Below are 23,386 nucleotides of genomic sequence, written 5' to 3' on the forward strand. Positions count from 1 at the left end.
AGTCTTAAGTCATTTTTAACTCTCTATCTCTCATATCTAAGAAGATGTCTATTCTTTTTGACTTTACCTAACTGATATCCCTGCCTCCATTCCAACATATACAATATGCACAATATTCCTGCCAGGTATCATTCTTTCAAATGGTTAACTTTGTAGCCTTGCTTTTTTCAAATATATTAATGATTCCCCACTGCCCACAAATAAAGTCTAAATTCCCTAGAGTAGCATAGCATTCAACACTCTACACAATCTGGCCCCAAGCTATCTTTCTAGCCTTGCCTTCTACTTCTACCTCTTAAGCTTCCTATTCTCCAGCCCAAAGGATTCCTTACCTTTCTACGACACATCCTGTCATAACGTTGTGTGCGTATCTATGCTCATGCTCTCCTATCCTCCTTAGATATCCTTCTGACTCCTGTTCATCCTTCATGGTTCACTCAAGTTCCACTTCTTCCATGACATTTCACACTCTCACTGTTCCCCACCAAAGATTAATCTCGACTTTTCTGAATTCCCATTGCACTTTTAAACTGTACTACACTTATAGCAATAATCAATTTCCACTTTGTTAGAAGTTGGTTATCTGCATTTACTATATCACAAGATCTTTAAAGATGCATATATTTTAGATATCTTTCTAACTACAAACAATAAAATGACCAGTATAAATTAGGTACATAATAAATTATATCTACTAACTATGATAATTTCATTTAAATTAGAGATCAATTCTTATGTGTAAAAGATTTTCAGTATCTCAAAAGTGGCCTAGGCTCTAAATTATCCATTATCAATGGCACACAAGTGCTTCGGAACACACAATTCCCCAAACTGCCCTAAGTATAAGCTTCCAAATACTGAAAAACGGCCTTCCTATTCTAGTCAAGTACTATCAATATAGTGAATAAAACTGAAGCTGACCTATTTTGTCTCCTACGAGAATACAGGAAATTTTCTGTTTTAAATACAGCATTTTGTTTCAACATAGGAGACATATTTCAGGAGCTCATGGGTTATAACTAACTCAGGTTTGATATGATTCAAGTAAGAGAAGTAACAAATTACTCAATGATAACAGCTATCATTTGTTGAACACTTACAAGTATATCTGACACTGTTCGAAGTACTTAATATGTATTATCTCATTTAGTTTTTATGAAACTCTATGAAGCAGGTACTATTATCTCTCCCATTTTACATATTGTTTAGAAGTTAGGTATAAAAGATAGATCACATATCTTTTAATGGTATAACCAAACAAATGGATAGATGATGCACTTGTGATTCAGCAATTATATAGAGGTTCTGGCGTAGAAGGCCAAAGATATAGACCTGTTTCAGTTAACCAGATACAACCTCATTGATCCTCAATCTTCCCATTGGTCCTTACCTATCAGAACAGTTATAAGAATCAAACAAAATAATGGATGTGAAAACAGCAAGAAGAGCAGTGGCCTTGAAGTCAAGGGACCTGGAATCCAGCCTCTGCTCTGATCTTTACTACATGAAACCTTGTGTAAATAAACCCTACTGCTTCTTTGAGCCACATCCACTCTTTAGACAAGCACAGAGTACCTATTTATGTGCCAGATGGTTAGGGATACAGAGTGAACATGACAGACAGGTTCTCCTCTCCTCACAGAACTCATAGCCTACAGGAGGTTACAGATGAATAAAAAGACAGTTATAATAGAGTGGGCTAAGTGTTCAGAGAGGGGAGTATACAGGAAAGGCATCTAATATAGACTTAAGAGTCAAGGGATATTTCCCAAAATAAAATGGTTTCCAAGCTAAGATTAAAAGGATAAGAAGGAATTAATCAGGAAAGGGAATAAAGAGTTTCAGGCAAAAGGAACAACGTTCAAAGACCTGGGAATCGGGCAAGTGTTAACAGGAGATTCTAGAGGAGTAAAGAGGATTTTTATAAAACATATTGAGAGATCTTTCTGTATAACTTCTTACAAGTGCATGTACATCTAAAATTATCTCAATACAAACTTTAATCAAAGAAAGCACATAGGAGATTACCTTATAAAATGACATGAACTTCAGCTGTTTCTGTTACTATTAATACTAATAATTAACTGCGTTACGTATATTACTATAGAGAGCAAAGTAAGAGGTATTGTTATAATGGAAACAGAACTAATAAGGACAGCTAGTGACTGTATTTCCATAGCTGGCCAAAATTTGGAGATGCATGATTCAGTACCTTTCACATCTGGTCGATATTGTAGTCCATCATCTTTCTTTCCCAACAAACTAGTGTCATCTGTATCTGTAAGAGAAAACAGTTTTCAAATTAAGATATAAACAATGGTTAAGTCATATCATGTTACTCCCAATAATTCCAAATTATTCCAAGTTCTTAACCTCTGCCCCCTTATCCTGCTCACGTTGTCTATCATTCTCTAAATGAATTATGTCATTTCTGTCTTAGGCCTCAAGGCATCCTAGGTATAAGTGCTCTTTGCATGATGAATAGCCAATTTCATCTATACTTTAGCTCCAATGTCACCTCCTTTAAAAACTCTTTCCTATGCAAACTAAAACAACACCTACTCTGAGAATAAAGGGTTAACCTTTTCTTTCTCTAAAAGACAACTGCCTCAAGATTTACCTTCTCCTACCACTGTTACCCTGGAAACATCAGATTAAGATAAATGGGGAATCTCAGCTGTGTTATGAAACGCTTACTATAAAAAATGACCCCTGATTTGAGAACTGCACCTGGACTGGGAAGACTATAAATGAGCCATAGCCACGTGTTTAGAAGCACAAGCTTCCCAATACTAGTGGGGGAGGCAAAGGAAAGACATAGTTAGGTTTGTGGGTGAAAAATTACAGAGGGGACTAAGACAAAACTTAAGGCCCAATCACTCCAAAGGATGCATTTCAATTAAACTCTCAAGCTTGACTGATATGGTTTGTTTCCGTGTCCCTGCCCAAATCTCATGTCTAATTGTAATCCCCAGTGTTGGAAAAGGGGCCTTGTGGAAGGTGACTGGATCATAGGGGTAGATTTCCCCCTCGCTGTTCTCATAATAGTGAGTGAGTTCTCACAAGATCTAGTTGTTTACAAAAGTGCATGGCACCTCCCTTTGCTCTCTCTTCCTCCTTTTCCGGCCATGTAAGATGTGCCTACTTCCTTTTTGCCATCCACCATGATTGTGTTTCCTGAGGCCCTCATGCCTTATGCTTACTGTAGCATTTTTTTTTTTTTTTTTTTTTTTGTTATCACTGAGTGCTCTCTTATTCAGTTCTTCATTGCTTTTCCTCAGAGAACATAGTCCTTCTCTAAGCTAGTCTTCCCACTCAAGCTCTAAATGCCACCCCATTGGGGTGGGGGGACCATACTTCTTCAAGATCAAGGCTAAGTGGGACATCTACCCAGAAGGGATCCCTGTCAGCAGATGGTGTCCTCTATCATGCCCACACTCAATTCCTACCTAAAAATTGTCTGATGAGCTTCTTGGGTATTCTTTGGTAGTTTAGACCAGAGGTACTGCAATCAATTGGGTAGTGTGTCACAAATAATTTGTTACCAATATAATGTACCAAATTTTGGCTTACAACCTTTACCCTTTAGCTCAGATAAAAACATAATATCCCTTTAATAAGTCTAAAGAGGGAGGAAGAAGGGAACCAGTAAGCAAGAAAGATGTACAATCCTAGTCCGTGAGAGCGTGCCTGGCCCACATATGTGACTGAGGAAATAATCCATCTTCCCAGCTCATCTGAATATTACTGAGGAAAGAAAATTGGGAACCTCTGGCTTCAGAGACTGAATATTTCTAGTAGGGGTGGAAAACAAAAACTCCTTCTTATATGGTATCATGGTTTCTAAGCTATAACAAAAAGCAAGAAGGGCAAAAGGAATTTTAAGATAAAGGCAATAATTTTTCCTTACATTCTCTAACTTCACACCAAAATCTGTAATCATACATAATATGTACAGGGAAAATGATACAGATAATGGGAAAACAAAGTAAGCTATTATGCTCTATAAAAAGAGGTTTAACAAATATATGGCAATAACATAGTTTTACTGAAATTAAAATAAGTTATCTAACTCTTAAACAGCTATAATCATTCCAAATTTGAGATGATATTAGAACTATAAATAATAATTATAATTCCATGTTAGGATCAGCTAGCAACCAAGAACTAAATAAAAAACCAAGAAGCATGGTTTATGTCTTGAGAAGATGAAAATAAATGAAAAAAACTAAATTAGTAATAAAAAATCTGAAATACAAAGTAATAAAATAAAGCTTTGAGGATTTCTCATTTTACAAATTTGAAACACTACCAAATGTACAAATAAGATTATATTTATACTATAGTAAAGATGGGCCTCTGAATAAATAAAATGGATTTTACCTGTGCAATGGCCAAGATGCCTTATATCAATTTGTTCTTGCTTTATACAAGATGCTTCTCGAACAAAACAGGGATTGTTATAGGAACTCCCATCAGAAGCACACACAGGATTAAAACTGTATCCACTGCAATCTATATTACATACACACCTGTTGGAAAAGACAAAAATTACCTATATCTTACAACAAAAATATTTCACAATGTTGCAACAGCAAAAAAGACCAATTCTTTCTTCTGCTTTCTGTAACAGAAGTCAACATATTGTTTTAAGTCACTGATGAAAGTTTAAGCAAAGTAAATACCTAAAAAAATTTTTAGGTGAGGATTTAGAGATAATTTCATCAAGATATTATGAATCCAGTGGTTTCTCTAGAATTTTCATATCTAGATAAAGTAATCACGAGATGTCAAATATCAATAACATTAATTAAAAAGCAAAATGGCACAGTGTAAAGGACACAGAATTATGAGTCAATAGTCACGAATCTAAATTCTACCCCTACTTATTACCAGATTTGTGTCCAAATTCTTCCTCTAAGTCTTAGTTTACTGATCAGTAAAATGGAGGTAATAATAATGGCCAGGCATGATGGCTCATGACTGTAATCCCAACAGTTCGGGAGGCCAAGGCAGGAGAATCACTTGAGCCCAGGAGTTTGAGACCACCCTAGGAAACAAAGCAAGACCCCATCTCTACAGAAAATAAAAAACTTAGCCAGGCACAGTGGTGTGTACCTGTGGTCTCCACTATTTGGGAGGCTGAGGCAGGAGGATCGCTTAAGCCCAGGAGATTGAGGCCTCAGTAAGCCATAATTGCACCACTGTGCTCCAGCCTGGGGGACAGAGTGAGACCCTGTCTTAAATAAATAAATAACCTACCTTACCAAATAACTGGGAAGGTTAAAAAATATAATAGATATGAAATATGTAAAATGGAAACCCTCAAAAGTGTTTTCTAGCTACATATCTACCTATGTAACTGAGTATCCACTGAACACTGAGTGTTGTACTACAGAGAAGGCAAAAGAAGTCCAAAGCAAGATTACTCCCCTCAAGAATGGTAAAATCTAGTTAGGAATAGAGAAACAAAAATAAAAGTACAGAGACTCTCCTGTTTACAGCAACACAGAGGACTAGGAACCTTTACTAACCTTTCTGATAAAAACAACAAAAAATACCAGACTAACATTTTAAAACATTCTCTTAAATACATTCACAAGCTGGTAAGAAAGTCAGGAATATTTAGGACATAAGTTACAGGTACACAGGCACAGAGAAAGGTCAATTGAGCTCTCTAAAGCTGATTTTCACTTTGAAGGCATTTGTCAAACTGTGTAAATTCAATTACCAATTTTTTGGCTTTGCAGGCCTGATGTGGTTTGGCTGTGTCCTTAACCCAAATTTCATCTTGAATAGTAACTCCCACAATTCCCATGTGTCATGGGAGGAACCTGGTGGGGGGTGATTGAATTATGGGGGCAGGTCTTTCCTGTGCTGTTCTCATGATAGTGAATGAGTGTCATGAGATCTGATGGTTTTTAAAATGGGAGTTTGTCTGCACAAGCACTCTTTTTGCCTGCTACCATCCACATAAGATGTGATTTGCTCCTCCTTGCCTTCTGCCATGATTGTGAGGCCTCCCCAGCCACGTGGAACTGTGAGTCCAGTTAAACCTCTTTCTTTTGCCCAGTCCCGGGTATATCTTTATCAGCAGTGTGAAAACAGATTAATACAATAAACTGGTACCAGTAGAGTGGGGTGCTGCTGAAAAGATACCCAAAAATGTGGAAGTGACTTTGGAACTGGGTAACAGGCAGGAGTTGAAACAGTTTGGAGGGCTCAGAAGACAGGAAAATGTGGGAAAGTTTGGAACCTCCTAGAGACTGGGTGAATGGCTTTGACCAAAATGCTGATAGTGGCACACACAATAAACTCCATGCTGAGGTGATCACAGATGGAAATGAGGAACTTGTTGGGAACTGGAGCCAAGTGACTCTTGTTATGTTTTAGCAAAGAGATTGGTGGCATTTTGCACCTGCCCTAGAGATCTGTAGAACTTTGAACTTAACAGAGATGATTTAGGATATCTGGCGGAAGAAATATCTAAGCACCAAGGCATTCAAGAGGTGACTTGGGTGCTATTAAATGCATTCAGTTTTATAAGGGAAGCAAAACATAAAAGTTCAGAAAATGTGTAGCCTGACAATGTGATAGAAAAGAAAATCCCATTTTTCGAGAAGAAATTCAAGCTAGCTGCAGAAATCTGCATAAGTTACAAGCAGCCAAATGTTAATCCCCAAAACAATGGGGAAAATGTCTCCAGGACATGTCAGAGGTCTTCACGGCAGCCCCTCCCATTGTAGGAGGAAAACATGGTTTCCTGGGTAGGGCCCAGGATCCCCGTGCTCTGTGCAGCAGACTTGGGGACTTGGTGCCCTGCATCTCAGCTGCTCCAGCTGTGGCTGAAAGGGACCAATGTAAAGCTTGGGCTGTGGCTTCAGATGGTGCAAGCCCCAAGCCTTGTCAGCTTCCACATGGTGTTAAGCCTGCAGGTACACAGAAGTCAAGAACTGGGGTTTGGGAACCTCCACCTAGATTTCAGAGGATGTATGGAAATGCCTGGATGCCCAGGCAGAAGTTTGCTGCAGGGGTGGGGCCCTCATGGAGAACCTCTGCTAGGGCAGCGTGGAAGGGAAATGTGGGGTCAGAGCCCCCACACAGAGTCTCTACTGAGGCATTGCCTAGTGGAGCTGTGAGGAGAGGGCCACTGTCATCCAGACCCCAGAATGACAGATCCACTGACAGCTTGCACTGTGCATCTGGAAAAGCCACAGACACTCAATGCCAGCCCATGAAAGCAGCCAAGACAGAGGCTGTACCCTGCAGAGCCACCTGTACCCTGCAGAGCCACAGAGGTGGAGCTGCCCAAGACCATGGGAATCCACCTTTTGCATCGGCATGACCCAGATACAAGATGTGGAGTCAAAGAAGATCATTTTAGAGCTTTAAGATTTGACTGCCCTGCATGGGGCCTATAGCCCCTTTGTTTTGGCCAATTTCTGCCATTTGGAATGGCTGTACTTACCCAATGCCTGTACCCCCTTTGTATCTAGGAAGTAACTAACTCGCTTTTGATTTTACAGGCTTATAGGGAGAAAGGACTTCCCTTGTCTCAGATGACATGTTGGACTGTGGACTTTTGAGTTAATGCTGAAATGAGTTAAGACTTTGGGTGACTGGTGGGAAGGCATGATTGGTTTTGAAATGTGAGGACATGAGTTTTGGAAGGGGCAAGCAGGGGAATGATATAGTTTGGCTGTGTCCCCACCCAAATCTCATCTTAAACTGTAACTCCCACAATTCCCACGTGTCATGGGAGGAACCCAGTAGGAGGTGACTAAATTACGGGGGTGGGTCTTTCCTGTGCTGTTCTCATGATAGTGAATGAGTCTCACAAGATCTGATGGTTTTAAAAATAGGAGTTCCTCTGCACAAGCTCTCTCTTTGCCTGCCACCATCCATGTAAGATGTGACTTGGTCCTCTTTGCCTTCTGCCATGATTGTGAGGCCTCCCCAGCCACATGGAACTGTGAATCCAATTAAACCCTTTCTTTTGCAAATTGCCCAGTGTCTAGTATGTCTTTATCAGCAGCATGAAAACAGACTAATACAAGGCCTCTGGGAATAGGAGACAAATAACACTGATCCACCTAAGGTGGCCTCTGGGAACAGGAGACAAAGAACACTGACCCACCTAAGGTAGGGAGTCTGGAGACCCTAAAAAAGTTAGATCTTTATACATAGACATAGACATATATACATATCAGCATGAAGGTAAACTGGAAATGAGCTGTCATATTCCAAAGGGACTATTTAAAAAATTAAAAAGGTTGCACTGACCCATAACTTTGAAAAACGAAAAGAAAACCAGCTCCCCTGAGAACTCAAAGCCACAAACCAGCCCTCATACAGATAATTACGACTTAAAATACTACTTGGTTGTTTTGAAAAATCTCAAACCCAGAATTAATTTTAAGGGGTCAAGGACAAGAAGAGGCTCTAGGCCAAGCTTGTCCAACCCACAGCCCAGGATGGCTTTGAATGCAGCCCAACACAAATTAATAAACTTTCTTAAAACATTATGAGATGTGTGTGTGTGTGTGTGTGTGTGTGTGTGTGTGTTTGTGTGTTTAGCTCATCAGCTATTGTTAGTGTTAATTTATTTTATGTGTAGCCCAAGACAATTATTATCTTCTTCCAACGTGGCCCAGGGAAGTCAAATGATTGGACACCCCTGCTGTAGGCAAATGACAGAAGCAGATGCAATCTTCTCTGGAGAAACTCAATTTCATCCTAGACCTAAATGATCTTCCACAGATAAAATTCTGAGAAAAATATGCAGCTCAGCCCACAGAGACACATTCAGTCACATATCCACAACAAAGAGATAAAACACCATGAGGAGAACAAATCGATTTTTAAAAGAACCAAACAGAACTTCCAGAAATAAACAATATATTACTAGATATAAGAAATGCAGTGGGCAGATTTAACAGCAGATTAGAGAAGCTAAAGGAAAATTAGTGAATTAGAAGACAGATCAGAGGAAATTAACCAGACCACAGCAAAGAGTCAAAGACATGGTGCATATTTAAAAAACAGACATGGGCTGGGCGCAGTGGCGCACCCTTATAATCCCAGAACTTTGGGAGGCCAAGGCGGGCGAACCACCTGAGGTCAGGAGTTCGTGACCAGCCTGACCAACATGGAGACACCCCGTCTCTACTAAAAATACAAAATTAGCCAGGCAGGGTGGCACATGCCTGCAATCCCAGCTACTCGGGAGGCTGAGGCAGGAGAATCACTTGAAGCCAGGAGGCGGAGGTTGCGCTGAGCCAAGATCACGCCACTGCTCTCCAGCCTGGGCAACAGGAGTGAAACGCCATCTCAAAAAAAAAAAAAAAGAGAGAGAGAGAGACATGGAAGAGTCAGAAGATCTAACAAAAATCTGATTAGCATTCCAGGAGTTAAGAAAATGAGGCAGGAAAATATTCTCAGCAACTTCTCTTCAAACTTTCTAAAACTAAAAAAGATACTCATCTAAATATCCAAGAAGCCCAGTGAATCCCAAACAGGATTACTAAAAATGAATCCACATACTGAAATATCATAGTGGAATTTTATAACGAGAAAAAGAGTATTTTAAAAGCAGCCAGAAAGAAGAGAAAGATTACCTTCAGCAAAGTAAGAATAAGAGGGAAAACTGACTTTTCAAAAGCAATACTGAAGCCAAATTGTTTATAGCTAAAAGTGAAATAGTACCTGCTAAGTGCTAAGGCAGAATAGAATTCTATTTAAGACAAATCTTTTGAGAATAAGGGTAAAATAAAAGTAACCTGGAAGGAGTAAAAATTTACAAAATTTGTCACCTGCTGACTGTCAGTAAAGGAAATTCTAAAGGCAATAGAAAAATGATCCTTTAAGGAAAGTCTGAGATGCAAATACGAATGAAGAACAAAGGTCTAAATACATGAGTAATATAAGAACAACAGTGCTCTGTGTGGTTAAATTTTTTTAAGCTGGAAATTAAAATACATGATGATAACAATAGCACACAAGTTTGGAGGAACTGAAATTCAAGTGTTTAAGGAGAACAGTGATATTAAGGAAATTTAGATTGTGATAAGCTGAATATGCATGTTAAAATTGCTGAGGTTACCATTACAAGAAGGAAAATCCGTAACTTCAAAACTACTAGAGAAAAAAACAATCCAAAAGAAGGCAAGAAAGGAAAAAGAAAAAGGAAAAGCAAGACAAAAGTATAAAATAAGAAAAAAGTTAAAATATATCAGTATTCACAATATATTTAAGTTGACTACCTTTTCCAATTAAATAACAAAGGTAGTTGGCTGGATAAAAACACAAAAGCCAGCTATATGTTGCTTGTAAGATACATGTTAAAATGATGATACCAAAAGTTGAAAATAATAGGAGAGTGAAAGAGATACATCACCCTGGGTATAGAAGAAACTTCATATGGTTATATTTAGTATCAGATATAAAAGATTTTAGGTCAAAAAATATTATAGGAATTAAAGAAAATCCCTTCATAATAATAAAAATATTTTATTCAGCAGGATAATATAATTCTAAACATTTTAAGATAGTCTCAAAATCTATAAAGTGAAAACTGATATAACCACAATAAGAAATTGCCAAATCCAGCCAGGTGTGGTGGCTCACACCTGTAATCCCAGCACTCTGGGAGACTGAGGCAGGCAGATCACGAGGTGAGGAGTTTGAGACCCACCGGGCCAACATAGTGAAACCCCATCTCTACTAAAAACACAAAAAATTAGTTGGGTGTGGTGGCAGGCACCTGTAATCCCAGCTACTTGGGAGGCTGAGGCAAGAGAATCACTCAAACTCATGAGGCGGAGTTGCGGTGAGCCAAGATAGCGCCACTGCACTCCAGCCTGGGCAACAGTGCAAGACTGCATCTCAAAAAAAAAAAAAAGAAAGCAAGAAAGAAAAAAAAAAAAAATTGCCAAATCCACCATGATAGGTTTTAACTCACCTCCCTCAGCAACTCATATACCAAGTAGAAAAAATATCAGCAAAACTGAAATCTTAACAGGTAAGGTGACTTGATGCTGGGATTTGCTTTAAATACTTCCCAAAAAAAGGTAAGGATGGAAGAAAAGATGTAACAGAATTAGACTTTTGAAGATGAATAAATGGGGAGGGGTCCGTCATTTTCCTCCTTTTCTGCTTGATAATTTCCTTAATTCATAATGAATTGAAGACCTAAATGTGAAAGTCAAAAACTATAAAGATTTAGGAGATCAAACATAAGACTGAGGAATTTGAAATAAACAATGACCCATAAAGAAAATATGAGACAAGTTACAAACAAAAAGATAATCATAGCCCACATAATCAACAATAAGTAGTATCCAGAATAGATAAATACAAATCAATTTTTTAAATAATATATGTGATCAATGGGAAAAGGGAGCAAAGAAATAAATAGAAATAAAAGAGGAAACATATAAGAACAACATATGTGAAAAGATATTCAACCTCATTAAGAATCAGAAAAATTAAAATTAAAATCACAATGAGATACCATCCACACTCACGAAATTGGCAAAAGTCAAAAACAAGGACAAAACCCAAGTACTGGCAAGGATGAGGAGCTAAGGGAATTCTCATCCTCTGCTGGTAGTGAGAGGTGACAACGTGCTAGCAGCCCTCACTCGCTCTCAGCACCTCCTCAGCCTCGGCGTCCACTCTGGCCCTGCTTGAGGAGCTCTTCAGCCTGCCGCTGCGCTGTGGGGGCCCCTCTCTGGGGCTGGCTGAGGCGGGAGCCGGCTCCCTCTGCTTGCAGGGAGGTGTGGGGGGGGAGGCGCAGGCAGGCACTCAGCATGGCCGGCCGGCACCTGCTGGGCTTGATCAGGGTACAAGCTCCCTCTGGGCTGCTGGAGTGCGCAGGCTAGGTGCCGCAAGGTCCCGCAGCGAGTGCCATTGAGAGGTGAAGCCGGCTGGGCTTCTGGGTTGGGTGGGGACTTGGAGAACTTTTCTGTCTAGCCAAAGGATTCTAAACGCACCAATCAGCACTGTGTGTCTAGCTAGAGGTTTGTAAATGCACCAATCAGCTAATCTATGCTTGACTTTTGTGTCTTAGTTCTAGAAGGTTGTAAATGCACCAATCAGCGCTCTGTGTCTAGCTAGGAGGGCTTTTTGTAAAATGACACCAATCAGCACTCTGTTCTAGAGGCTGTAAATACACCAATCAGCACTCTGCATCTAGCTAAAAGTTTGTAAACATACCAATCAGCGCTCTGTGTCTAGCTAATCTAGTGGGGACTTGGAGAACTTTTCTGTCTAGCTAAAGGATTGTAAACGCACCAATCAGCACTCTGTGTCTAGCTAAAGGATTGTAAACACACCAATCAGCACTCTGTGTCTAGCTAAAGGTTTGTAAACGTGCCCATCAGCACTCTGTGTGTAGCTAATTGGGTAGGGGACTTGGAGAACTTTTGTGTCTAGCTAAAGGATTGTAAATGCACCAATCAGCACTCTGTGTCTAGCTAAAGGATTGTAAATGCACCAATCAGCGCTGTCTACTGTTGCAAAACGCTGTCAAAACGGACCAATCAGCGCTCTGTAAAATGGACCAATCAGCAGGATGTGGGTGGAGTCAGATAAGGGAATAAAAGCAGGATGCCCGAGCCAGCAGCAGCAACCCGCTCGGGTCCCCTCCCATGCTGTGGAAGCTTTGTTCTTTCGCTCTTCGCAATAAATCTTGTTGCTGCTCACTCTTTGGGTCCATGCCGCCTTTATGAGCTGTAACACTCACCATGAAGGTCTGCAGCTTCACTCCTGAAGCCAGCAAGACCACGAACCCACCGGAAGGAACAAACAACTCCAGACGCACCGCCTTTAAGAGCTGTAACACTCACTGCAAAGGTCTGCAGCTTCACTCCTGAAGTCAGCAAGACTATGAACTCACCAGAAGGAATAAACTCCAGACACAGCTGAACATCTGAAGGAACAAACTCCGCACACACCATCTTTAAGAACTGTAACACTCATCGTGAGGGTCCGTGGCTTCATTCTTGAAGTCAGCGAGACCAAGAACCCACCAATTCCAGACATAGTAGGAAGGCTTACTGGGACAGCAACTTTGGAAAACAGGCATTCTGACGAAAAACTAGACTTGCACATGCCCAACAACTTCACAACAAGGCAAGGCCCTTGTAAATCTCCTACACACAGGCCAGGCTCAATGGTTCATGCCTGTAATCCCAGCACTTTGGGAGGATGAGGCAGGCGGATCACTTAAAGTCAGAAGTTCAAGACCAGCCTGGCCAACTGACGAAACCCTGTCTCTACTAAAAATACAAAAATTAGCCAGGCATGGTGGTAGGCGCCTGTAATCCCAGTTACTCAGGAGGCTGTGAGGCATGAAAATCATCTAAACCTGGAAGGTGGAGGTTGCGATGAGCCGAGATTGGGCCACTGCACTCCAGCCTGGGCGACAGAGCAAGACTCTGTCTAAAAAAAAAGAAAAGAATATCTCCTACTCGTGTATACCAGAAAATGTGTAAGAATATTCACAGCAGTATTATTCATGAAAACAAAAGACTGGAATAATCCAAACATCCAACAGTAAAATGGACTGTAAAAGAATGTGGTACAGGCAACAAACAAATTCAACAAGCAGTAAAACTGAATTAACTACAGCTATGTGCATCAACATAAATCAATCTCAAAAACATAATGCTGTGCATGAGAAAATCAAGAAGAATGCATATAGCATGATTCCATTTATACAAAATACAAAAGCAATCAAAAGTCAGATTATAGATTATTAAGGGACGTATCATATGTGATAAACTATAAAGAAAGGAAGGGAATAATTTCTGCAAAATGCAGTATACCATGTGGGTGACAGAAAGATGCAATTAGAGAGAGACATGGGAGGCCCTGAAGTACAGTCTGCCTTCCATATCCTCAGAGCCAACTGCAGGGCTTTGAGCATCCTGAGATTTTGGTATTTGAGGGGAGTATCAGAACCAATTCCCCCCAAATACCAACAGATGACTGTACTGCTAAAATTCTGTTTCTGGCCGGGCGCAGAGGCTCACGCCTGTAATCCCAACACTTTGGGAGGCTGAGGCGGGTGGATCACGAGGTCAAGAGATGGAGACCATCCTGGCCAACATGGTGAAACCCCATCTCTACTAAAAATACAAAAACAAAATTAGCCGGGCGTGGTGGCAGGCACCTGTAGTCCCAGCTACTCGGGAGGCTGAGGCAGGAGAATCACTTGAACCTGGGAGGCGGAGGTTGCAGTGAGCCGAGACTGCACCACTGCACTCCAGCCTGGCAACATGAGACTCTGTCTCAAAAAAAAAAAAATTCTGTTTCTTGCCTTGGGAGGTAGATTCACAAAAGCTCGTTTCATTTTTGCGCATTCAATCAAATGTGTACATTTTAGTTTTCATACACTTTTGAATATATTTTATAATTTAAAAATTAAGGCAACAGAAAAAAATTTTTAATTCATAAGAATATTCACTAAAGTCAAAAAATATATATTGTACCAAAAATTTAATTTCTGGAAAACAAGAGGTGAAAGAACCAAAGAAAATAAAGTTAGCCAATCACAGAAGGTGAGTTCAGGTAAAAGTTTTGGATAAGGGAGCGGCACAGACAAATGCAGAGAACAACAATCTACTATGCATGGGTGAAAATATGTGCACAAACATTTAGTCATAATATCTCTGTATCTAAACAAATATTGAAAGAATGCCATGCTGAAAAGGACTTTAGAAAGCCATCTATTCCAATCTTCCACTCAGTGCAGGGCTCCTCTCAGCAGTATTTGTGACCTTATTGTTATATTGCCCCTGCCAGAGCATTTGTAGCGATAGACAGCTTACTATCTCACCAAGGCAGTACATCTCATGGGTGAGTAGTTATTACCTGGGCTGAGCCCCAAACATGCATCCTAATTAATTTCCACCCATTGACTCTAATTCTGGCCTCTGAATCTACATGTAATAAGCCCAAAATATCATTTAAAGATCCAAAGATAATCATTATATTGAATATAAGTTTTCACCTGAAGTTAATTCAATGGTTCCTCATTTGTTATATCATCCTGATCACCCTCCAAATTCAGTATCTCATAATATGAGGCCAAGAACAAAACAAGGACTATAGTATAGAGAAGCTATTACCTTAACTGTTCTGGACACTATGCTTACATAACGCAGGCAGGATTGCATTAACTTTTCTGATAACCACATCAAACTTTAGACACATACTCAACTTCGTAAATATACTCACCTCTGTAGGTATGGCCTGCAAAACATGTCACCACTATTGTCTGAAACCCAGGGTTAGGACTTCACATTTATCTCTATCAAATTTTAGATTATCTCAGCATGCTGAAATCTTTTGGACTCTAATTCTACCATCTAACATCTCTTCTAGACTGACATATTCATAATGTTGACAAGTCATCAATAAACGCACTGACTAGAACAGGATAAACAGAGCCATGTGTCATATTCTAAGAAACCTACCTTCAATGTTTCTAGAAAAATTAATCCATTACTGAACACCTTTTAAGGAAAGTTGTTAATCAGCTAGAATTGCAACTATCATCTGACCTGACTTCCTATGTCATGTATACCAAGCCAGATTGATGATCGTCTTGCTTAGATTCATATACATTACAATTAAGGCTCAGCCCTGGTACCGCAATCTTATCACACTACCAAAAAAGAAAAAGAGGTTAGATTTAGCATGCTCTTACTAACAATCTCAGCATGAGCTCAGAAATAAAGTTAATAATCAACAGAAGACTTAAAAGAAATGTAATCCTAAAAGGTCAGAGGCTCAAAGATCATGGCTTGCCCATTACCAAAATTAGTGACAATGCTTTTTATATTAAACAAATGTACAAAAACTTTTCCCATTACTTAAACAAAACTTGAGGTATTAAATTAATTGTGAACCTCCCTGCTCAATTTTCCAAGGAAAGGCCACATTTCTCCTCATTTTTTTTTTGTTCCCAGTTCCTCTTCTTCAAGGCTTAGCATAAAGGGGAAAAAAATCATACAATAACCACTTTCATTTAAAAATTTTTTTGAGCCCTACAATATGAAGCAAGGTCTGCATAAAAACTTCCAAGATATTATCCCTAGAAATGGGCTTTCAAAGATTCAACCTATTTTTTTCTACTAAAGAACAGTATTTCAGATTCTCTCAATAGGGTCTTGATATACACATACCATTAGTTTTACTTTTGAAATAAATGACACACTTCTAGCACTAATAAACATAGCCTGATCTATATACACACTGCTACATTTGAGACAGCCCATGCTCATTTCCACAGAAGATATTGTTTTTTAATATATCAAAATAAAAGATTGTTAAAATACCCTCCAAATTCCAAATTACTATATTAAATATCAAATCTAAATATATATTTGTCTTTAAAGGAGTAATATAATAAAAACAGTATTTGAGAATGATTACTCTCATGGCTACAGGTAAGCTGCAGTGAAATAACGTGAAAAAGAGTAGCAGAATAGAGAGGGTCAAATCAGGCAAAGAAGAAGACAAAATTAACTTCAAAGAACAATCTGGTAAAGTTAACAGATTTTCTTTTTTGTTGTTGTTAGTTTAGTTTTGTTTTGTTTTTTGAGATACGGTCTCACTCTGTCATTCAGGCTGGAGTGCAGTGGCACGATCTCAGCTCGCTGCAACCTCCTCCTCCCAGGTCCAAGCCTGCCTCAGCCTCCCAAGTAGCTAAGATTACAGGTGCATGCCATCATGCCTGGCTAATTTTTGTATTTTTGGTAGAGGCAGGGTTTGGCCATGTTAGCCAGGCTGGTCTCCAACTCCTGACCTCAAGTGATTCCCCCACCTCGGCCTCCCAAAGTGCTGGGATTACAGGCGTGAGCCACCACACTCAGCCCCATTAGATTTTCTGGTAAATTCCTATTAGTAAAGGAAAATGAGAGAAAGGTAATAAAAGGGATGATCCAAAAAAGGGAAGTGTTTCTTTCCTTTCAATATGCCCCCAAGGAATGGGAAACATTTTTAAATGATATGAATTAAGTAATTAAGGAAGGGGATAAAGACAAAGCCTTCACTAAGCAAAACCGATTTCTTGATTCATGGAGAACACAGATGGCAAACGCAAAGGTGAAAAAAATGAAGAAGTAATGAAAAATAAAAGGAATTAAGAAACAAAAAGGGGGAAAAAAGTACAGCTCAACCTGGAATAAAGGCACTATTTGCTGTCATTTTACCATATATATATAAAAAAATACATATATATATATAGATGGATGGTTTAAAGTAGGGATCAATCCTGGCAATTACAGAAGTGGGTCAATCCAGGCAATGCCTGCTTTTGCACACCCAGAAGCTAAAAATGGTTTTCACATTTCTAAAAGGTTAGGTATGGTGAAGACCACATGTGGCCTGCTAAGCCTTATATATTTACCACCTAGCCCTTTACAGAAAAATTTTGCCCACCCTGACCTAAAGGATAAAAGTGGGCAAAACTGGGATGGCAATAAAATAGAAATGGTGGTTAATGGAAGAGAATGTCAGCAACATAGCAAAATACCATACCAGTCCAATAAGAAACAAGTGATCACTTGTTTAACAAGTGGTATTGTTTATAGTGGGTATTGCAGCCCGACCAGGAAATGCCTTGATCAAATGTGTGAAAAAGACAGTGCTCCTTAGTGGGATGGTACCACTTTCATCTAAGACTAACAACCGTGGAAACAATCGCTACTGTTTTCAATGCCATACAAAGAAAGAAGATTAAATTACCATTTCAAGTAAAGTCCAGCTCAGTGAAACAATGAGCGAAGGAGGAAAATATTAGACTCCAGAGGCCACAGATACTACTGATTATAGTGATTACAGCTGTTTGCAGACTGGCAAGCGTAGCAGAGGTCAGGATGCCCAAAGCACAGAAGCATGCACTCAAATGAATAGAAATCACTCTTTAGTAAACATGCTAAATTCGAAACATTTAACTACATTTACTCTGCACCTACTGTGTGGGTATAGTCACATTTGCCTCATCTAACCCTATCAATTGTAAATTATGAATACAGAAACTAAATATGAAGGAAATCTAAAAGCCCCAGATCAAAAAACTAGTGAGGGGCTGAGACCAGTGTTTTCTCTATTCATTCAGCTGCTATATCAAATAAATATCTGAGCATGGAAAGTACCACATGAAAAGGCATTTTTCACGTTTATCATAAAATTTTTCATGAAACTACCACATCCACTTCTAACACTTCCACTTTTCTTTCTAACACACCAGGGACAGTCCTGCCTCAGGCTTTCCCTCTTCCTGAAACACTTCCACAGACAGCCTCCTGGTTCCATCCCTCACCTCAAAGTTTTTTCTCAAATCTTAAAAGAATAGATAAAGGCCGGGAGTGGTGGCTCACGCCTGTAATCCCAGCACTTTAGGAGGTCGAGTTGGGTGGATCATGAGCTCAGGAGATTGAGACCATCCTGGCCAACATGGTGAAACCCCATCTCTACTAAAAATACAAACATTAGCTGGGCATGGTGGTGCACGCCTGTAATCCCAGCTACTCGGGAGGCTGAGGCAGGAGAATCACTTGAACCCAGGAGGCAGAGGTTGCAGTGAGCCAAGATCGCACCACTGCACTCCAGCCTGGCAACTGAGCGAGACTCTGTCTCAAAAAATAAATAAATAAAATAAAAAGATAAAAAGTAAAACTAAGCATCCATTTAAAAAGTTAGAAAATGAACAACAGAAAAAAAAGCCAATAAAAACAAAAGGAAGGATAATATATAACAACAGAAATTTAAAAGTTACAACAGAGGTTAGTAAAACCAAAAGTTGGTTCTTTGAAAAGACTTTCAAATTGATAACGCAAGCTTTTCTGCAGGCTTTTTCCTGAGAGAGAAAAAGAGAAAAAGCAATAAACAGACTAAAACTTCAACAGGGATTATGATTTAAAAGATAATAAAAGGTTATTGTAAACAACATTATGCCAGCAAGTTTGAAAATCTAGGTGAAATGAATAACTTTTTAAAAATTCTATCAAGTTCTAACAAAAAAGGAAATAGAACCTTAAGGGTACACTAATTATTAAAGAAACTAAATCAGTTGTTCTTAAAAAGTCCCTTAGAGATAGCATCAGATCCAGGCATTTTTTAAAAAGACAATTTATGAACACATCCATTCCAATCTTTCAAAGTAGGTAATTTTTTTTTTTTTTTTTTAAGACAGAGTCTCACTCTGTCGCCCAGGCTGGAGTGCAGTGGCGCGATTTTGGCTCACTGCAACCTCTGCCTCTCGGGTTTGAGCGATTCTTGTGTCTCAGCCTCCAGAGTAGCTGGAATTACAGTTATGTGCCACCACGCCTGGCAAATTTTTTTTTCCTTTTTTCTTTTTTTTTTTTTTTTTGTATTTTTAGTAGAGACAGGGTTTCACCGTGTTGCCCAGGCTGGTCTTGAACTCCTGATCTCAGGTGATCTGCCCACCTCGGTCTCCCAAAGCACTGAGGGGCATGTGCACCACACCTGGCCAAAAGTAGATAATTTCACTCTTACACAAAGTCATCCAGAGACTAGAAAAAAACACTCCCTAACTCGTTTTAAAAGGCCACATAACATTAAAAACTAAACAAAAGAACAATTATAACTCATCGACTACAAATGAATAAAAGAAAAATCCATGAGTCCTGACTGATTGATAGAAAAGCAAATCTCACTCTTTCACTAGATAGAATGGCAACTAATAACATATAGGTACCAAAAGAGACTGCAATCATAAAATAAAAGTAAAATGCTCTAAAAATGAGTACTCTGAAAACAAAAATGAGCTCCTGGAAATTAAAAATTGCAGCAGAAATGAAAAACTCATAAAGTTGAAGAAATTTCTCAAAAAGTACAGCAAAAAAAAATTTAAAACAGAAAACAGGGGAAAAAAAGATAAAATGAGACCAGTCCAGGATGTCAACATCCAAGTAACAGGAGTACCAAAAATAGAAAAAAGAGGAAAGGAAATCATCAAATAACGAAAGAAAATTTTTCAAAACGGAAGTCAGTATAAGTATCTAGGAAAAGGCATAACATTGTGAGATATCACTACACTGGAGACTAAAAGAAGACTCTACATGCTTCAAGAGACAAAAAAAATCATACACAAAGGATCAAGAATTAGAATGGCTTTAGACTTCAACAGCAACACTGGAAGCTAGAAGACAACAAAGCAACACTTCCTTAATTCTCAGGGAAATTTGTCTCACACCTCAAATTATGCACTTGCAAAGTTCTAAATAAAATATTAGGTGTGGAATACAAATACCTAGACACTTCAAACAAGGTCTCAAAAGTTTTTAAAATCTTACAGCTTTTCATAAGAAGCTGCTAAAAGAAGTAATAAAATGGGAGAGTAAAACCAACAAGTTAGAAGTAAAAATAGAAGAAACACAGTACCCTATATAGGAGCGAGAGACAAAGGAATTTCTAAGAGGATCCTAGTGGTATAATAAAAAATATTCTTGGTCTTTGTTCCCAGTTCCTGGTATGGAGTTCCCTTGACATATCTTGAGTGATAGGAGAGTTCTTATATTCTAGTGAGATGACTCATGGGGTGAGGGGTCAGGGAGTTAATGTCACCAGAAAAACCAACCACAGTGATTAGAGGGTTAGAACTTCTGCCTCCCAGCCCCACCCCAATTCTTCTACCTCTGGGAAGGGGAGAGGGGTTGGATGTTAAGTTCAATTACCAATGACCAATGAGTTAACCAGTCACGATTACATAATAAAACTTCAGTTTAAAAACTCAGAATAAGGGGGGTTCGGGAGCTTCCGGTGGGTGAGCACATCTCGGTGGTGCACTTGACTCCATGGGGACAGACGCTCCTGCACTCAGGACCCTTCTGGACCTTGCTTTATGTACTTCTTCATCTGGCTGATCATTTGTATCCTTTACAAATAAATAATAAGTATAGTGCTTTCCTGAGTTCTGTGAGTTGTTTTAGCAAATTAGCTAGGGCATGGGAACTCCAAAATTTATGGTCATCTGGGCAGAAGTGGGGGTAGCCTGGGGACCTCATTTGCAGCTGGTTATAAAGTGGGGGCAGTCTTATGAGACTGAGTCCTTAACCGTGGGTCTGCGCTAACTCCAAGTAGTTACTGTCAGAATTTAATTGAATTGTTGGACATCTAGGTAGTGTCAGAGAGTTGGAAAATCGATTGTTTTTGGAAAAGATACCATACTGAAGGGAGATCCTGGGATGACAGCTATATACGAGGTGTAGAGGGCAATCAGTCCACAATGAAATAGTTTAACTCTATAGACAGCTGTGTGGATGGCCATCATTACCAAGATGCCTAGTGCTACCGTACCCAACTTTCAGTCAGAAGACAGACTGCCCAGGTAAGCCTGGCCCAGATTCTTATCTGTAGTTGGCTTGTCTTGACCATAAGATAATGAAGTTCCTCATCACACACCGGGGCCTGCCATGGGTGGGGGTCTGGGGGAGGGATAGCATTAGGAGAAATACCTAATGTAAATGACGAGTTGATGGGTGCAGCAAACCATCATGGCACATGCACTATGTAACAAATCTGCACGTTGTGCACATGTGCTCCTAAACTTAGAGTATAATTAAAAAAAAATGAAGATAATGAAGTTCCTGCTCTCCCCTCCATGTCCTGCTGCAAGAACAACTCAGCCCACTCAGTTAATTGACATACTCCTTAACAGCTGAAGGTGAGCTATGGGGAGATTATAAGTAAACGACACAGAGCAGAGCAGTCCATTCTGATCACATTTCTACCAGTGATCCATACGTTAGAATCCTATCAGATGCCTCAACTATAGTGAGCCTACGTTCTCCATGACCCTGTGACTCCAATACTCATGGCTTTGTCCACTGACTTCCCTAAAAGGGAAACTTGTAAACTCTCTGAGGAGCTGAAAACCACACCCTACCACAGAGGCTGTTCAAAGTGTCTTCTGTAAGCCTTCCTCTCTAAGTGGGCACTATTGCCCTTTCCTTCCATGGCTAGGTTAACACAAGGTACTGGAAATAATAGCAGTATTCTATTTTGTACCCTAGGTGTTAGGTACATAGGTAGTTTTTAATAGGTATTCCTTAAATTGCACATGTATGTTTAAACACTTTTGTACACAGTATACATTTTACAATAAAGATTTTAAATAAGGTACAGAACTGTGGGTATAGTGTGATGCCATTAGTTTTAAAAAAAAAATAAAAGAATATATGTACATACTTGCTTGCACATACATAAAATACCCCAGGAGATTAAACAAGAAACAGATCACAGTGACTGTCTCTAGTGAAGACAACTGAGTGACTGGGAACAGGGGTGGAAATGAGACCTTTCGCTCTAGAGCCTTTTTAAGCTTTTGAATTGGCAGCACTAAATTTCAAAGGCATGAATGCATATATACATAAATAAAAGAATGCATAAATTAAACATCTTCTATGATTTAGCACTATAATTTTGGCAAATCACAACTCCAAGTCTTTAAAACAGGGATAATACCTCAAAACACTGCTGACAGGATCAAATAAGATTTTGTAAAAAGCCCTTTGAAATCTATCAAATACTGTGCACATCTGAATGGCATTATTATTACTGAAAAACATCCACCCTTTCGCTTCCTTTTTTCTTAACCCTATATAGAAAGTACCATTTCTTCTCAATATAGTAAGTTTATTTAGCAGTTAGGAAAACATTGGCTTAAACTAATTCATGTCAAGTTACTGAGATTTAACAAACACCTAATAAAGCCTGCAACAAATTCAATGCTAGTCTTTTTCACACATATTAAATCCTTACAACCACCCTGTAAGCAGCTCTAAGTGAATAATAAAGGCCTAGTGTTGATTGCCACTAATTAAACAAAGGCCTATAAAAGGACTTATCCTAAGATACCCAACCTTATAGGCAGTTTACCCAAGACAAAAACCAGCAAGACAAAGTCCCTGCCCTCAGGAAGCTCACAATCTACTTAGTGCTATGCAGAGGTTGCTTTTTCAAGACTAAGGAGGAACACAGAATATGGTCACATAACTCATAGGAAGTGTGCGAGAACGCAAGGTAGGCTTATAAGAAGAGGTGGTGAATCTGACCTAACTCACACGGCATCTAAGGCTAGAAGGAGGAATAGGAGTTAAAACAAGCTGATAAACAGGAATGGGACTCCAGGCAGAGGGAATAACAGGGGCAAAGTGGGTAAGAAAGTGTTCAATAATAACAGTGTATTCAGAAAACTGCAAGAGATTGTGGGGATACAGAGTTTTGCATTTTAAAGGCAAAACTCTCTTACTGGCAACTGTCAAAGGACTTTAGGAAGATATTTCTGGGCTGGGCGTGGTGGCCCATGCCTATAATCCCAGCACTTTGGGAGGCTGAGGTGGGCAAATCA

General features: G+C 39.3%; 1 protein-coding gene across 2 annotated transcripts in view; it reads right to left on the reverse strand.

Moving 5' to 3' along the window:
* Nucleotides 1-23,386, reverse strand: part of TMEFF1 (transmembrane protein with EGF like and two follistatin like domains 1) — a 113,869-nt gene that overhangs the window by 40,197 nt on the left and 50,286 nt on the right. For both annotated transcript variants that reach the window (XR_004033458.1, XM_030828536.1), the window contains exons 6-7: nt 4,384-4,532; nt 2,213-2,278 (exon numbers count right to left, since the gene is read on the reverse strand). Coding sequence is in view for 1 of the 2 variants with exons in the window: in XM_030828536.1 (XP_030684396.1) it covers nt 2,213-2,278; nt 4,384-4,532 (215 nt within the window). In the remaining variant the exon portion in view is untranslated. The remainder of the gene's footprint in view (nt 1-2,212; nt 2,279-4,383; nt 4,533-23,386) is intronic.

This window comes from Nomascus leucogenys, chromosome 1a, assembly GCF_006542625.1.
Source record: "Nomascus leucogenys isolate Asia chromosome 1a, Asia_NLE_v1, whole genome shotgun sequence".
Taxonomy (NCBI): domain Eukaryota; kingdom Metazoa; phylum Chordata; class Mammalia; order Primates; family Hylobatidae; genus Nomascus; species Nomascus leucogenys.